The sequence below is a fragment of the Schistocerca americana genome, chromosome X (genome assembly GCF_021461395.2).
Source record: "Schistocerca americana isolate TAMUIC-IGC-003095 chromosome X, iqSchAmer2.1, whole genome shotgun sequence".
Lineage (NCBI taxonomy): Eukaryota > Metazoa > Arthropoda > Insecta > Orthoptera > Acrididae > Schistocerca > Schistocerca americana.
In genome coordinates this window covers 626,930,326-626,948,672 of record NC_060130.1, presented here as the reverse complement: position 1 = coordinate 626,948,672, position 18,347 = coordinate 626,930,326, and the positions used below count along the sequence as shown (strand labels likewise).

The 18,347-nt window shown below is 38.0% G+C and overlaps 1 protein-coding gene across 1 annotated transcript in view; it reads left to right on the top strand.

The window, feature by feature from the left end:
- Positions 1 to 18,347, top strand: part of LOC124556642 (putative transcription factor capicua) — a 347,411-nt gene that overhangs the window by 250,444 nt on the left and 78,620 nt on the right. The window contains exons 18-19 of the mRNA XM_047130607.1: positions 3,618 to 3,798; positions 17,005 to 17,179. Of these exons, the coding sequence (XP_046986563.1) occupies positions 3,618 to 3,798; positions 17,005 to 17,179 (356 nt within the window). The remainder of the gene's footprint in view (positions 1 to 3,617; positions 3,799 to 17,004; positions 17,180 to 18,347) is intronic.

Below are 18,347 nucleotides of genomic sequence, written 5' to 3'. Positions count from 1 at the left end.
ATTTTCAGTTGTTAGATGACTTCTAAAGCCAAACTGTACATTTGATAGCAAATCGTGTGATATAAAATGATCAATTATTCTTACCTACACAGCCTTTTCAATAACTCTAGCAAACACAGATGGCATAGAAATAGCTCTAAAATTGTCTACATTATCCTTTTCTCCCTTTTTATAAAGTGGCTTTACTACTGAGTACTTTAATCATTCAGGAAACTGACCATTCCTAAAAGAAAAAATTACAAATATGGCTAAATACAGGGCTGACATCTGCAGCACAGTACTTTAATATTCTGCTAGGCACTCCATCATATCCATGAGAGTCCTTAGTCTTCAGTGATTTAATTATTGACTCAGTCTCTTACATGTCTGTATCACAGAGTAGTAGTTCCTACATCAATCTCGGAAAGGCATTTGCCAAGAGTGTTACATGAACCCTTGTAAAAACTAAATTTTTATTTAATTCACCAACAATGCTCAGAAAATGATTGTTAAATACTGTAAATATATCTGATTTATCAGTAACAGAAATATTTTTACTACCAACTGACTTTATATCGTCAACCTTGTGCTGCTGACCAGACACCACCTTCAAAACTGACCATAAGGTTTTAATTTTATTCTGTTTATTAGCTATTCTATTTACATACTACATACTCTTTGCCTTGCTAATAACATTTTTAAGCACCTTACAGTACTGTTTGTAATGGGCAACTGTAGCTTAATTGTGACTACTTATAACATTTTGGTATAATTCCCACTTTGTTCTACATGATATCCTTATCCCACTAGTTAGCCACCCTGGCTGCCTTTTACTGCTAGTACCCCATTTAGAACGTTCTAATGGAAAGCAACACTCAGAGAGCATGAGAAATGTGTTAAGGAAAGCATTATATTTGTCATCTATGTTATCAACACTATAAACATCCTGCCAGTCTTTTTCCATGATGAGTTTTTAAGAACTCTCTATTGCTGTTGGATTGACTTTCCTACATAGTTCGTAATTATATGTGACATTTGTTTGAGTACAAAGCCTTTTAATGTTAAAATTTGTGCATCATGGTCTGAAAGGCCATTCACCCTTTTACTGACAGAATGCCCATCTAGGAATGAAGAATGAATAAAAATATTGTTTATCACTGTGCTACTGTTCCACTGCACCGTAGTTGGAAAAACACAGTCTGCATCAGATCATATGAATTTGGGAGCTCTACCAACATCCTTTTCCTTGCACCATCATATACAAAATTTATATTGAAATCACCACATTTCTGGTACTTCCTATAAAGTGAATCAAGAACCCTCACTAGCTTGAGCAGAAATGCTCTGAAGTTATAGTTAGGGGACCTATAAACAACAATAATTAGAAGTTTAGTTTCACTAAATTCAACTGCCCTTGCATAACATTCAAATATCTATTCAGTGCAGTTCCGTGATACATCTATGGACTCCAAAGGAATACTGTTTAGCCACTCCCCCACCCCGCAAGGAACTCCTTGAAAAACAACCAGCTAGTCTGTATCCTGGTAAAGGAAGCCTCTGAATTGTCAAATTGCTCCGATATACCAATAATTTCAGAGTCAACATCTATAAACAGTTCACTAACTTTATCTCTAATACCTCTTATATTTTGATGAAATATGCTAATTCCTTCTCTACTTGGAAACATGATGTCCTCTGAAGGTGAGCCCTTAGGTATACCTGCTTGAAGGAAGTCCCTCTAACTACCAGCTGACTTCAATCTAAAAAAGGTGCAGCTCTAACGCCAAATACTACAGGAATTGTTCCATCAGTGATCCCACCATCTCCCACTACACTGTCCTATAAGCTTTGCCAGCCTCCCCTTCCCATACATATTGGGGTGCCGGCCATGCCTATTGAAACCCAATCTACTGATGGACTCAACTGGCACCACTGACATATGACCCATGCCCTCTGCCATCATTGCCTGCTCCAGCCCCATGTTAATGCGCCTAACAGCAACATTAAGATGATGGCGATCATGACACTGAGACAGTTGCACGAAATGCACATTAGTGCCACCAGCTTGAGTAGCTACCTTTACACACCAACTCTGCTCCATTACTGGCCAAATACTGGTGGAGAAAGCTGGTATTTCCCAATCAGCTGATATTCAGCTCAGACACTGCCATGTAGATTGAAATGTTCTCCACTTTATTAGTTTAGATAAAATAATCTCATATCTGCTCAAGAAATCTATATAACGAAAGAGTTTGGGTACCAGTGCCTCTTCATGTGGATGCTCTGTTGAATGATGGTTGGAATTCACATTCCTGGACCCTACGTCTGGTGTAATCATTGCAGTCATATGAAATTTGTAACAATTTTTCTATGGGGTCCTGTGTTTCGCTAATGTATTCTTCATCCAGACTGATTTCAGGTTGAACAGGTAGATTTTCGTTAATACTGCTCCAGAGAAGAACAGTGGCTCCTCTGCATTTCTCTCTGTTTGAGTGTCATTGTTTGGTTTGTGCTTATTTTCTGCACTGACAGTGATTGAAATGAGGAAGCTAATACAAATCAGCAATATAAAAAGAAGTCTTTATATCAAAAATATAACACTAATGAGTTTGTTGTAGTTTGACAAAAATTAGTATGGTTTAGCATGCCTGCCATGTGTGACCCATTGTGATCCCCAGTTTTGGCTTGCAAATGATAACCTGGTTTTCGTGAAAAGTGAACATTAGTTGTAAACTTTATATTACATGTTGCAAGGCATAGCCACACGGGATTAGCCGAGTGGTCTAAGTTGCTGCAGTCATGGACTGTGCGGCAGGTCCCAGCGGAGGTTCGAGTCCTCCCTCGGGCATGAGTGTGTGTGTTTGTCATTAGGATAATTTAGGTTAAGTAGTGTGTAAGCTTAGGGACTGATGATCTTAGCAGTTAAGTCCCATAAGATTTCACACACATTTGAACATTTTTGTTGCAAGGCATAGAGGATTATTGTATACAGTTACTTATATATAACGTATGATATATGCTACTTGTGCATCTCAGTGACTCATTGGTGGAAATGAAAGACTACAGATCCAAAAGTCTAGGGTTTGATCTCCAGTCAGTCTTAGGAATTTTGTGTGTCAGTGCTTTCACGTGTGGCATGGTTTGTTTATGTAAAAATGCTGAGTTGCAGTGTACTTTGGAATCCACATTAAACTGACTGGGTAAGTCAACTCAGAGGAAGGCATACCACCTCCAACACGACTGTGCCTATTACAGCCTTGTGGTGCTCAAACCAAACCATGGGTTGATGACAGTTTTATCTTTATATGGTACTAAGTTTACATAGTAATATTTCCATTGTGTCACACATAGCTACCCTTCTTTTTTAATTTGAGTAACATACTGCGTCTCTCAAAAAGTTTCTAAAAATTAGCATAGGTCTCGGCTCGGTAAAGCATACGAAATGTTATAAATTCATAATGAGTTCGATGTTGTGCATGTACAGTATGACCAGAAATATGAGCTGAAATTTGGTCACTGGATGACATCAAAAGTTGTCAGACTTGATAATCATCTCAGATGCAACCATATGTTCACATGTATAGATAATATAATTTTATTTGAAAAGATGTTTATTTCTTACTGTTTGTTACTTCCAGAATATTGAAAATACTGGCACGTCAGCTCGGACATCTTCTGCTGATGCATATGGAATGGTAGAGCCTCTGATGATATCTGCATCTGTAGGAGAACACAACAGTGAGGAGCGGTCAACTTTTATTTTAGCACCAACTCCTGCTCAGCTGGGTCGAGCACCTCTGCAGCGAAGGCAATCAATGGGTGAGTGCATTCTGGAAGATCAGGCATGGTGTTATTTTGTTTATTGATATTGTCATGCTATTGCTTCTGCAAGATGCGCTTGCTATTTCTTACATTAGAACTCAGAGTACTATTTCAGTAGAAAAGAACAGAAGACTGGTGTAAACATGATGAGTAGTATAGTATAAATAAAGAGAGAGAGAGAAAGATCATCATGAGGCATATAACATGGATGCTTTCACATATGGCGTCACCTTTTATATGTTGGGACATTTCTGTAAGTGGACCATTGTAGGAGGTGGTAGGTGTGTGCGGGAGGCAGGTCTTGCGCTTCGCTCCGCCTCAGAGAAATGACTGGGACCAAAGCTGATATATAATACCATGTAGGTTGACTAGATTACAGAAAATAAATTAGGCAGATGAGGATAGAAATTTAGGTACAGGATCTCATATCTCTGGACATAGTAGCCAAAGCCCTAGTAAAGGATGTAGTTCAACTTTCCAAAGCCTTTGTGATATTGGATGACGAGAGCAGTGCTGATCATTAACTGCAATGTGTTTGTTGCTGTCTCAGAGAGAGATGGCAAGGGTATCTGTGAAGATATTGTCTATATGTATAGGCTCTTGCTAAGATTTGGCTGATTCTGCTTCAGATTGCAGGTACAGCCCCTGCAGATACCAGGGCTCTGTGGGAGATAATTTTTAAAGTTTTAAACATGGCTTAACTTTTTAAAGTTAACAGTTGACAGATGTCAACATGCTGGATAGTACATTGTTGAGTTGGGAAGCAGCAGGTTTTAGATGTTGATGCTCTGAAGAAAAGCTTATGAAGATGCTGAAACTGAATCCAAACAGGATAAGGAATTTAGCTGTTTAGTGGATAGGAAAGATTCCTCTAAATGCCCCATAAAAAATTTGGCATAGGAAGGTGCTGTGGGGAAACCAATGGTAGTTCCACTTATTTATTTATAGATTTGGTTTTCTAAGGAAAAATAATTATGGATTGAAACACAATTGGTGAAAAGTATTAAGGAGGAGGTAATTGCTTTGGAATCTGGAGGATACTGGAAAAGGTATTGTTCAAAGACAAAGGATGTTGATGTAGTAGTGTTCAGCATGAGGAGCAAGGAGGCTAGTGGTAATAATAAAGAAACTGTGGAGAGGTGACTGTAGGAAGTGATTGGTCTTTGATGTAGGAAGGAAGACTGTGGGCATTAGGTTACAGAAATTCTTCAACAAAGGAAAAGGATCTCATAATTGGCCACAACGGAACAACCAGTAGAAAGACTTTTGGAGTGGAGTTTCTGGAGCTTGGGTAGCAGGAAAATGTGTGTGTGTGTGTGTGTGGAGGGGGGGGGGGGGGGCAGTGTGAGGTGAGAGACATGTTTGTGTGACAGGAGTGGACCTAATGCATTGAGGAGGTGCTGGATGCTGTGTCAGGCTTCTGGGTTGTTTGTTAATGTGCAAAATTTTCTCATCAGTTCATGTGTGAATATGTAGTGTATTTTGCATGTAAATTGACATGAGAATGTGACAACATTCATTTGTCTCGTGCTACCAAATGTGTTGCCTGCCCACTGATCTCTCGTTGGCTACGTATAATCGGCAGATAACACGCTCCCTTTTTTTCCCATCATACCTCACAGTGAGTGATGACAACATTACTGCATAAAATACATAATTACTCCACTGGCCACTATTATCTAGACTTTTACTGTCCCCTGCAGAAATGTACACCAATGTTGGATATTTGTCGAATTTTAAATTTGGTTCAGTTTCAGCTACAAATGGACTCAGGCAAATAGTAGTGTCAACTTGGTAGATGTTCATAAAAAGCCAAGGTACCCACATTTGTCATAGTTCTCTGCCAGGCTGGTGTCACTGCCCCCTCTAGTCCTTTCGAATTATTCAAAATAGTATCTCTGTACATGACCTCAGTTGACAAAGCTCCATCTGTAAATGTAAGGCAACCTCTATATTAATCTATTGCTCAAGCTATCTTTTGTTGTGAGCCATATCTTGTTGTTTTGTGCAAAGAGAAATTTTTACATATCTCCTCTTACATAAACTTACATATTCTGTGTTTTAGTTAGCTTATCAATCAGTTTTTCTCTCTAATCATTGTTTAAACCCCCACCCCCCCCCAAAAAAAAATTGGAATTTTTATTAATTCCTTATTGACAGTATTCTCCGTATGTGATAAAGTAAATGCTCTCTGCAACACTGGCCTAGTTGGTGAGATTTATTGTGTGTAGAGATATCAGCGTAGGTTTGTTTTCTCTGTATGTGAAATTAATGCTGTTGTTGATCTTGACTGCTTGTTCAAACAAATTAATGGGCATTCTTTCTTCTTGTTTAATGGTGAGCCTTGTATTTCTGTGTAATATGTTATTTTGCCCTTGGTTAACCCTTCCAAAATTTACTATTGAAGACATAGTAATTGCATGACAAAAACGCTCTCAACTTCTGTTGTAACAAAAAATGAATTTGATCACCAAATCGTTATAGTGTATTAGTCATGACACAATCGCAGATAAGATGCTATGATGGAAACTACTTGTGCTTCCACAAAGGTCAATAAAGAGGAAAATTAGTAGGAAAAATGAATATTTGGAAAAAAGCTTTTGTTTCATTGGTTATATTAAGGAGCTGCTGTTTGTCATTTTGTACTTGCTTAATTTTGGATAAATACAAAATATATCAGTCTGGCAGTAATGTGGTGTTGATATCAATGAAAGTACGTTTTTGTTGCATTGACACATGTTGGACAATAACATGATTCAGACTTCAGCTTGATATGCAGAATAGTTTTGTTTGTATGGAATTTTTAAAGTATTTTTGTTTCAAAGTGATGAAGTTTGTAAGGTGTCTGGTCATTAAAAAAGTTGCGTCTGAATTTAAATATGCCAGTACGACATTTGGTGATGAGGAGGACAATGCAAAATTGTAACCACACATGAAACATTGAAAAAGTGTTCAATGTAGTATAGGTCAGTGAAAACTATTCGATGCCGTAGACGTATCTGATTGGATTTGATTATTTTCAGAGAGTAGTGTATCTCACAGTTTAAATTAAGAATTTGGTATGAAAAGTCTTTGCTGAAGATGGATACCATAATGTTGAATGCTATTGAAAAACAAAGGAAAATAAATATGTAAGCAGTGCTGGGACTGTTTTCAAAAAGAATCAGATTGATTTTCTGCACCAATTTGACTCGCAAATAATGTGTGGGTCTACTATTTTGTGCCAGAATTGAAATAATGATCAATGCAATGGTTGGAAAATGGATACCTCATCCCAAAACCAGCAATGTCAATTTCATCTGCCATCAAGGTTATAGACATCATTTTCTGTTATGTAAAAAGTTGGTTCTTCTTAGGGATTATATTGCATAGAGGTAAAACTATAACAATTAAATGCAATGTAACTCTTCTACACAAACCAAATTAAAAAATACATGGGCAAAAGTTACTAAAAATTTTCATTTTTAGTTGGACATTTAGAACATCCTCAATGTGAATGACCTACGAGAAAAGTAGTCTTGTTTGAATTCAGCCACCCGTCAGAAATGTTCCGCCTGCCTTCATAGATAGGCATATTTTACATAGACTATATTCACAACAGACATCATCATATGGAATGTGTCAATTTAACTTAGGTGCGTGCCTTTTGTAAGAGACCGAAATAAAACACTTGTCGGCTTTGAATATTCACAGCATGCTAGAGTAACTTACCCCCTCTGCTGAATCTGGAAACACATCAACATTGAGATATAATTTACCGCTACTAATATCTGGAAACTCCAAGCAGCATTAGGTGTGTTCTCTTCCTCAGGAAAGTAAAATGAACAGAGGGAAACGGTTATCTGAGGAGGAGTTCCTCGCCAGTCCTTATTCACCAGTTGGGAAGTTAAGAACATTGTGTGTGTTGAGTGAGCTAAAAACAGGTATTTTTGTGTAATTCCTAGTAATGACTGCAGTAATGCACTCTTTCCATCACAAAAATAGTATCAGTCCTAATATATTGTATGCTGCCTGTGATGAAATGTAGCCAGAAAGCCAGTCACATGCCACAGAATAAAAAAAAAAACTATGAAGATATGGTTTGACACACAGATTTATGTTAAAACCAGGAACATGTTCAAAATTTACGAACTGGATATGTCAGTTTGTAATATGACAGGTAATGTCAAAACTGAGTGTAAGTACCTGGAGAAGCAATGCTACATGTACAGTGATGTGTGATGCTGCTGACAATGATGCCAATTAGCTCCTGAAGAAGTGAAGGTCCATTTGATACAGAGCTTCTCTCAGAGGGTGATCTGAGTTTATGAAGGAGTAGTACAAGTAACTCCCAAGGGCATCGCGAAAGTGCTGAACAGTTATTAGTGCCCCAATTAATGGCCAATAGATGTCTTTGAGATGAGTCCTGTGTAGATCAATAGTGATTGAAGTCAGAGTTCTGTTTAGAAATACATGCAGTGTGTGCATCCACGAAAGGATATGAAGGCATCTCTGTCGCAGAAGTTGGAATGTACACGTTTCAGTAAGTGACCAAATTTTGTGTGTTTCATTTTGTAATGTAAATTGGAACTCATATGTGCAAAGAAATGTCTTTCATTGATATTTAGTCCCTTTTGTATGTTGTCACACACAATGCAAACTGTCCCTTCTTTTGCAAATAGTGAGAGATACATGTGTGGTTATATTACACACATGCCGTGCTCATGAAGCTTTCTGCAGCAGAACTTGGTAATATAACCCTAGTGACGATTGGCACCTAGTGTCAGAGTCCAGTTGTCGTGTGAGTATAGCTGCAGATATGGATTAGCAGCATGTGCTGTAACTCTTGACTGATGGTGGCACCACATTCCTCCATGAGGCGTTTCCTGAGCATTGGATTGGATATGTGGGGGCCCCATTACAGGCTCTCTTTGTGTCTCTATCTGATTGTGCAAGATTTCAGTGCATGGGGGCTTATGAAGGATGTTTACCTTCTATTTACAAATCATTGTCTTGATCTATGAATAATAGAAAGATGATTGTTTAACTATCTGAGGCCCCTTCCCCCCCCCCCCCCCCCCCCCCCTCCACCTGGCCAGAGTGGCCGAGTGATTCTAGGTGCTACAATCTGGAACTGCGCGACCGCTACGGTCGCAGGTTCGAATCCTGCCTCGGGCATGGATGTGTGTGATGTCCTTAAGTTAGTTAGCTTTAAGTGGTTCTAAGTTCTAGGGGACTGATGACCTTAGAAGTTAAGTCCCATAGTGTTCAGAGCCATTTAAACCATTTTTTTGAACCCCCCCTCTAAAGTTTTAGCTACTGATATACCAGTGACCCTCCACTATAATTTATTCAGTAAGTGATGCCTTTTCCTCTCCCACCTTCACATCAGCAGCCGCTGTGTTACTTTTAAATGTGCAGTTGTGTGCTATGTGCAGATGGTGCAAGTGGATTGTAGCACTGTTGTTTTTTGTTTGGTGATTGGGTGCAGCACTGTTGTGTAAACAACATATTCCTGTTTTTGTAGTAGTTTTGTTTTCAATCACGTTATAGCCTTTATCTAATTTTTCTACAACCAGTGAATTTATTGTGCATATATCAAATAAGTAGCAACCAGCTGAAACCGCCAAGGAACAACACAGCTTTCCTCCACCTTCTGTAATAAGCTAATTAAATAGGATAAGCTGGAAGCTTCATTCTTCTTGTGATATAAAGTCTGTGACTTCCAAAGAATGGTTCCCCCACAGGGTTTACAACTATTTTTGAGCATGTAGTTCGTCTTCAGCTTTTAAGGTACTATTTCCCTTTCAGTGCTGCAAGACTAATCTCTGACAGTCTCATATAATCACCCAGAGATTCAGCCAGTGATGGCCGAGTATGGGCATAGCAAACATGGGGTTTTCAATCTGTGGGCTAGTCACTGCTCATAGTCTCTGTTATTGTAATCTTCGGGCATACCTTAGTGACTACTATGGAACATGACAATTCAACATCGTGTGTTTTGGAGATTAGTGGCCTTGGCTTAACTCCCTGGCTTGCTAGGATGGTGCAAACCTCCAAACCTCTCTTAAAAAGCCCTGGCTTGCTAGGATGGTACAAACTTCCAAACCTATCTTGAAAAATGGGGAGAGAGAGAGAGAGAGAGAGAGAGAGAGAGAGAGAGAGAGAGAGAGAGACTGACTGACTGACTCGAAGTGTGCAGTTGCAGGTGGCATTGATGGCTGCTGAGACAAAACAGTCATTAGCAGGCAACCTACTGCACCTCACAAGGAGACTGCACCTACTCATCATCACCAGTCTTGTCCAAATTTGTGGTATATGTAGAGCTTGGTCAGAAATGAAAATGAAATAAGCGGAAGCTCCAGATGGCCAAACATATAGAAAAAATACTATTTTTGGCACAGGCTGATGAGCCATGTACCATTTATATTGCCATAGTTTAGAGGCAGTGGTTGGCAAAACAGAAAGAGTACTGGTAATACAAGGGTCATTGGGTCGAGTCCCTATGTGGAACCTTTTCTTTACAGTTTTATGTTACACTGCAAATAAATCAAAGTAATGTTCAGTATATTGTATTTATACTCTGTTTATCATAAGAATAAACTGATGTAAACATTACGCCATATATTCTTCCACGTTTGCTTGAATCTCATTGGACTTCTTTTCACGTGGATCAGAAGCCAAACTGTGACCAGTAATGTCAAGTACGATCATAAGGATACATTTTATGCTGTGTTACGTGCACATAGACTGAGCAATAATGTGGAACAACAGCTTTACCCGGCGCATTAAAATTGAACAGCACTGGCCAGCCAGCAGTCCTACTAACACGCAGTGATGTGAGCAGTTGCAGTTCAGACATAAAAAGAGACAAGCAAAGGAATAATATAGCTTTGAATGTTATTTAATTTTTAAACAGAATGAAATAATATTTGGAGAAATTCCAGCACTACCGCGTGCTTCTTAGGTGACCAGACGGAAAGCATAAAATGCACTTCTTCTCACCTGACATAGTATTCTAATTACAAACAAGAGTGATGAAAATTTCTAACTTAAACATAGCGTAATTTTTCTGAGCAAGCTGTGTGTAATGCGAAAGCATACTGTAGGGATTTCGCTGTACTGTCGAATACTGAAGCCACTGAAGGTATTAACTACAGTCAGTCGTCTGGTTATCTCTTAGTTCCTTCCTTATCCGAATCTGAGAAATACATTTTTCAGTTCTGGAAGTGACACTGCTGTGTTGATAACGAGCCTATCAACAACAGAATCCTTGAAGCCAACTGTTGTTTGTTGTTGTGGTCTTCAGTCCTGAGACTGGTTTGATGCAGCTCTCCATGCTACTCTATCCTGTGCAAACTTCCATCATCTCCCAGTACTTACTGCAACCTACATCCTTCTGAATCTGCTTAATGTATTCATCTCTTGGTCTCCCTCTGCGATTTTTACTCTCCACGCTGCTCTCCAATGCTAAATTTGTGATCCCTTGATGCCTCAAAACATGTCCTACCAACAGGTCCCTTCTTCTCGTCAAGTTATGCCACAAACTCCTCTTCTCCCCAATTCTATTCAATACCTCCTCATTAGTTATGTGATCTACCCATCTAATCTTCAGCATTCTTCTGTAGCACCACATTTCGAAAGCTTCTATTCTCTTCTTGTGCAAACTATTTATCGTCCATGTTTCACTTCCATACATGGCTACACTCCATACAAAAGACTTCCTGACACTTAATTCTATACTCAATGTTAACACATTTCTCTTCTTCAGAAACGCTTTACTACTTTGTCTCATTTCCTAATCTAATTCCCTCAGCATCACCAAACTTAATTTGACTACATTCCATTATCCTTGTTTTGCTTTTGTTGATGTTCACCTTATATCCTCCTTTCAAGATACTGTCCATTCCATTCAAATGCTCTTACAAGTCCTTTGCTGTCTCTGACAGAATTACAATGTCATCGGCGAACCTCAAAGTTTTTATTTCTTCTCCATGGATTTTAGTACCTACTCCAAATTTTTCTTTTGTTTCCTTTACTGCTTGCTCAATATACAGATTGAATAACATCGGGTGGAGAGGCTACAACCCTGTTTCAGGCACTGCATTTTTTCTTCTTCTATGACGAGCTTCTCTATATCCAGCCACCGTTTGCCAGCGATATGTGAAAAAGCTGTGTGCATTAGTTTCAGTACATCTGGCAGCTTAACAGTCTTGTGACTTCTCAAGCTAAATCCCGCAACCTGGCTCCAGATCAGTTCTGTTGGGTTCATATTGTAATGGTACAGTAGCAAATGTAAAAATGCAGCATTTGTATGATGTGCTCGATGCTGTGAAAATGATTGTTTTTCATGTTTCTACAATACTTATCTACCTCTGTGGTATAAAACAATGGACATAGTCCAAATAAAGAGTCTTTGGTTTTTCATTTTTGCCTTAAAAAATAAATTGTTACTTTTCTTAATTTAAGCAACTTTTATGAATAGTCTTTCATAAAACATCTATAATTAAGAATTTGTATTTGAAATTAAAACAGGAATTTCCCATCCAATATGTAATTCGAAACAAGAAGACTTGCATTATTCATAAAAATGATGATGATTTATAATTGAGATGTAGGTATTTCAGATTGAATGAGGAAAAAAATAATTATACTGGGGAGATTTGAACCAACAAACTATGAACTGTATTTGGTTTACATTTCATTAAGCAGCCGACTGCACTACATATACGGCGTTGGATTATGTATCAACTATATTACATACAGTGGCTGGGAAAATTTCAGAGCTGATTATCTCTCTAAATTTATGAAAAAAATTAAGAACAGCCTATTTCTTGGCACTTTTTAACCATATTTCACATGCGTGTTTCACTACGGAACGGAAAGCAGCCTCAGCCATTTTCATACTGTGCATTAACAGCACGACAATCAGAGCACAATGCTGCAGAGGCTGTGACTGTACACAATTTTTTTAAAATAAAAACTACGTAACTAAAGCGTGATTAAGAAAAACATTAATGGCTGTTAATACATTTGAATATCTTAGAGTTTCATTTAACGTAACTTATCTAATACATAAATAGGACCTACTTCCAAGAGCATGACACCACCAGTGTGTGTGTGTGCTATGACTTCTGACCATCATTGTTTGTTTACATCGGGTTTATTCTTGTGGTGAACAGATTATACAAGTAGTTGCATTGTCAACCACTACTTGGAAACTATTCTAACATAACTGACTCGTGCCTCACCTGACTTGATCCAAAAGTGTAGTTTTTTCTAAATTTTCGGCCATTTAGAACTCCCACTTCTTTCACTTTCATTTCTGGCCAAGTCCTGCAAATACAGTAAATTTGGAGGAAATTGGTGATAATGAGTAGGTTTGGTCCCCTTGTCAGTTGTATAAGGCTTACCCAGAAAAGTGGGGCTCTTCTTGAGTTGTCTGTGTAGACCCCTAGCTGTTCCTGAAAACATCTTCACAACCCTAAAAACAAATCTCTCAGTGGTACTGGTGACCCATTAGGGATCACTGACACACAATTAAAAGAGTATGATAGAAAGTCTACATCTACATCTATGTCTATACTCAGCAACCCACTGTGAAGTCCATGGCAGGGGATACATAAGCTGTCAATTAAAAAAGAATGCTACTATTCTGAGCTGCAGTTGTTTAGCTTGTCTCGCCTGTAGCCTTGTCACAGGAGAAAGGTGTTGGCAAAAATAATCTAAAGAACAGAAAATGAAATGCTCAGTCTAAATCAAAACCTTTTACTTTCATAAAAACTTCAGAGGTGTTTTTATTCCCTAATTGCTTGTCCGTGATCTTCGCATCTTCTAGAATCTCTGCAGACTGATTTGAATTGTTAAGCGAACTGTGTTCTTTGGGAATGCCTGGAAATTTGAGGCTGAAACATGTTGCACCTTAAATTGTTTTTAGCAGAAAATTTTATGAGCTTCGCTTTGTGATGAGAAAGGGAATCTCTGAATGTTCTGAGTAGATTTGAAAATTTCTGCTTCATATTTTCCCATAGTAGCCAACCATGAAGTTATATACACTGAAGGATTGTTTCAAACTATTTAATGATGGTCGCACAGTATCCATTTGTGTGAGTGACTTGAGAAGTACTTCGTAGGTAGGTGGAGCTATTTACGAGTACACTAATTAACACTCGTGGTTTTGGGAAGAGAGAAAAATCGGGTAGAACCAAGTTAGAAGTATAATGTGATTCTATAAATACATGAACCATCAACGCTTGTTTGCATTCTGGTCGTCCTGTGAGCAGGCATGTTATTATATTAAAATAAAATCATATGCAAATCCGTCTATGGCTGCTGCTTCTGAGGCTCTTTGAAACCCTCTGATTCTTTCAAACCCTACATCTACATTTACATGGATAGTCTGCAAATCACATTTAAGTGCCCAGCGGAGGGTTCATCGAACCACCTACACAATTCTCAATCTCATATAGCATGCGGAAAGAACGAACTCACATATTTTTCCGTACGAGCTCTGATTTCCCTTATTTTGTCATGGTGATCGTTTCTCCCGATGTAGGTCAGTGTCAAAACCATATTTTCGCATTTAGACAAGAAAGTTGGTGATTGGAATTTTGTGAGAAGATTCCACCGCAGCAAAAAATGCCTTTGTTTTAATTACGTCCACCCAAAATCCTGTATTATTTCTGTAACTCTCTCTTCTCTATTTTGTGATAATATGAAACCTGCTGCCCTTCTATGAACTTTTCCGATTTACTCCATCAAGGATACCATACCACTCAGCAGTATTCTAAAATAGGACGGACAAGCATAGTGTAGGCAGTCTCCTTAGTAGATCTGCTGCATTTTTTAAGTGTCCTGCCAATAAAACACAGTCTTTGTTTAGCCTTCCCCACAACATTTTCTGTGTGTTCCTTCCAATTTAAGTTGTTGGTAATTGTAATTCCTAGGTATTTAGTTTAATTTATGGGCTTTAGATTTGAATGATTTATCATGAAACCAAAGTTTAATGGATTCCTTTTAGTACTCATGTGGATGACCTCATACTTTTTGTTATTTAGGGTCAGTTGCCAATTTTTTCACCCTACAGATGTCTTTTCTAAATCATTATGCAATTTGTTTTGATCTTCTGATGACTTTACTAGACAATAAACAACAGCGTCATCTGCAAGCAATGTAAGATGGCTGCTCAGATTGTCACCCAAATCATATATATAGATAAGGAACAGCGAAGGGCCTATAACACTACCTTGGGGAACACCAGAAATCATTTCTGTTTTACTCAATGACTTTCCGTCACTTAGAACGAACTGTGACCTCTCTGACAGACAGGAAATCATGAATCCAGTCACATAACTGAGATGATATTCCATAAGCACGCAATTTCACCACAAGCCACTTGTGTGGTACAGTGTCAAAAGCCTTCCGGAAATCCAGAAGTACGTAATCAATCTGAAATCCCTTGTCAATAGCACTCAACACTTCATGCGAGTAAAGAGCTAACTGTGTTTCACAAGAACGATGTTTTTTAAATCCATGTTGACTGTGTGTCAATAGACATTTCGAGGTAATTCATGATGTTCAAACACAATATATGTTCCAAAATCCTGCTGCATATCAACATGGGCCTGTAATTTAGTGGACTACTTCTACGACCTTTTGTGAATATTGGTGTGACCTGTGCAAGTTTCCAGTCTTTGGGTATGGATCTTTTGCCAAGCGAACGGTTGTATATGATTGTTAAATATGGAGCTATTGCACCAGCATACTCTGAAAGGACCCTAATTGGTATACAGTCTGGACCAAAAGGCTTGCTTTTATTAAGTGATTTAAGTTGCTTCACTACTACGAGGATATTTACTTCTACGTTACTCAGGTTGGCAGCTGCTCTTAATTCAAATTCTGGAATATTTTCTTTGTCTTCTTTTGTGAAGCCATTTCAGAAAGCTATGTGTAGTCACTCTGCTTTGGCAGCACTGTCTTTGATAGTATCTCCATTGCCATCACGCAGAGAAGGCATTGATTGTGTCTTTTCACTAGGATGCTTCACATATGACCAGAATCTCTGTGGATTTTCTGCCAGGTTTTGAGACAAAGTTTCATTGTGGAAACTATTGTAAGCATCTCACATTGAAGTCCGCGCTTAATTTCGAGCTTCTGTAAAAGGTCACCAATCTTGGGGATTTTGCATCTGTGTAAATTTGGCATGTTTGTTTCATTGTTTCCACAACAGTGTTCTGGCCCGTTTTGTGTACCAAGGAGGATCATTTCCATCGTTTGTTAATTTATTTGGTATAAATCTCTCAACTGCTGCTGAAACTATTTCTTCGAATTCAAGTCACATTTGGTCTACACTTATATTGTTAATTTGGAAGGAGTAGAGATTGTCTCTCAGGAAGGCATCAAGTGAATTTTTATCTGCTTTTTTGAATAGGTGTACTCTAGCATCTGAGGGTGTGATTAAAGTCCTATGTTCAAATGTGATAATATTGTTGTTTCCATTAACAGTAAATAATGCACGCCATTTGTTTTCCCATCAGGCTCTCTGTCTTCACTTTTATTAGACAAACAGTATCGGTGAGTGTCCAGACATATGAGTACGCTTTATCTCTGAGTCAAATTAGAACCATCAAGTTACATCCATAAGTACACTATCGGATACTGATTTTAACTTGCTGTGGTTAAACCTATGTAATATCTTATGACAGCAACTCAAATTCTTAACCAACTGCTCCTGAGTTAGATGATGTGGTTTCTAACATTGCTGACTTGAAGACTTCCATTTAAGGTGTTACACACATCTACTATTGAGAATATTCTTGATGTTCTGGTAGGTGTAATGGGCGTGCTGTTCTGTCATCCTCCAAACAATGAATTTACAATGGTGGCAGCTGTTCCTGGCTGCCCCATATTGCATTTCATGACCAAGAGAATTTCTTGCATGATGGAGACTTTCCAAATGCTAAGCAATACTACTTTGAGACACTTATTAAAACAATAAAAATTCAGAACTCGCAGTTACTTTCATATCAGCTCTACTGTGGGCAGTAACAGAGTACTCTGTAGAGTAAGACAATGGAGGCCTGTCACAGCTTTAATATGAGCACATTCTTGAACTATAGTTCTGTACATTTCAGAGCATTTTTGATATATTTGTAAAGTATCAGAAATACAATAAGTATTAGCTGATACAGTGTTGTATTCTCATCTGTTTTATGCTTTTTTCAGCTGTCTCCACATGCATCATTAGCAATGTAGCAGACAGTGTAGTTGTCAGCCAAGCATCAGCCTCTGAAGAAGTCTCATCTTCAGAAACCATGCTGCCTCAACAGCAGACAATCCCTTCATCGCCATCAACCAAAAAGAGCTTTTTCAAGAAAAATGTTGAGGATGGAATGGATAGGTAAGAAGTTTTGAAATATATATTTCAGTATGTTCTTTTCCATGTTCTCGGTGTTCCTTTATTCGGTGGATTAACAATAGCTGTAATGTGAGTTGACCCAACTTGGTGTTTGTAATGTTGTCCGCTCATCTGCTGATAATTGTAACAGTACTCTTATCCTCCATTAGTACTTTGAATGCTACACTTTGCTCAGATTATTAATTACTATTCCCCATGCTTTCTCCTGTAACCACTGTTTGATACCATACATAAATTTCCTTCACCTGATTAATGTTAAATGATAAGTTTTCGTATGTTAAAAGGGATTAAAGGTAATTAATACATTAAAAGATAATTAATACATTAAAATGGATTAAAGATAATTCTGATTTTATGGTTTATTAATATTTAGCAACAGTCACGAAGTCATTACCAATTTGCGGATTTTATAACCAACTTCCATACCAGAAGAACCAATTTCCCTATATTGTGATCACATATTAATAATTAGTTTTTTGTACTTATCATTCAGTTGTGCATGCAATCTTATGCAGCTTCCCCCCCCCCCCCCCCCTCTCTCTCTCTCTCTCTCTCTCTCTCTCTCTCTCTCTCACACACACACACACACACACACACACACACACATTTTTCTCTGTGACCAACAGTTTACTATTCTTCAGCAACTCTTCGAAAAAAAAACCATTCTTGGAAGTTAAAAGTAAGCATTCATAAAATGTGAAATTAAATCTCAAAATAGCAGACCCCCTCATTCGCACCAAATCATATGCTAAACTCCTAACAACTCTACACTTTTACAGACTTCATAAGAATGGAAGAAATGTGATGACAGCACACACACAAAATTAATAAATAAACCTCTGTGATAATAGTAATATAAATAAAAAATCTTAAATCAGCATATTATCATAGATTCTTGTAAAAAACAGCAAAGCACATAATATAACCATTTAATTCATTTGTTCTCTTGAAAAGCGTTTCAAATATGTTTACTAATGTCCTAAGTACCGTATTTACTCTAATCTAAGCCACACCTGAAAAATGAGACACGAAATAAAGGGAAAAAAAATTTCCCGAATCTAAGCCGCACCAGAAATTTGAGACTCGAAATTCAAGGGGAGAGAAAAGTTTTAGGCCGTACCTCCAAATCGAAACAAAGTTGGTCCATTGT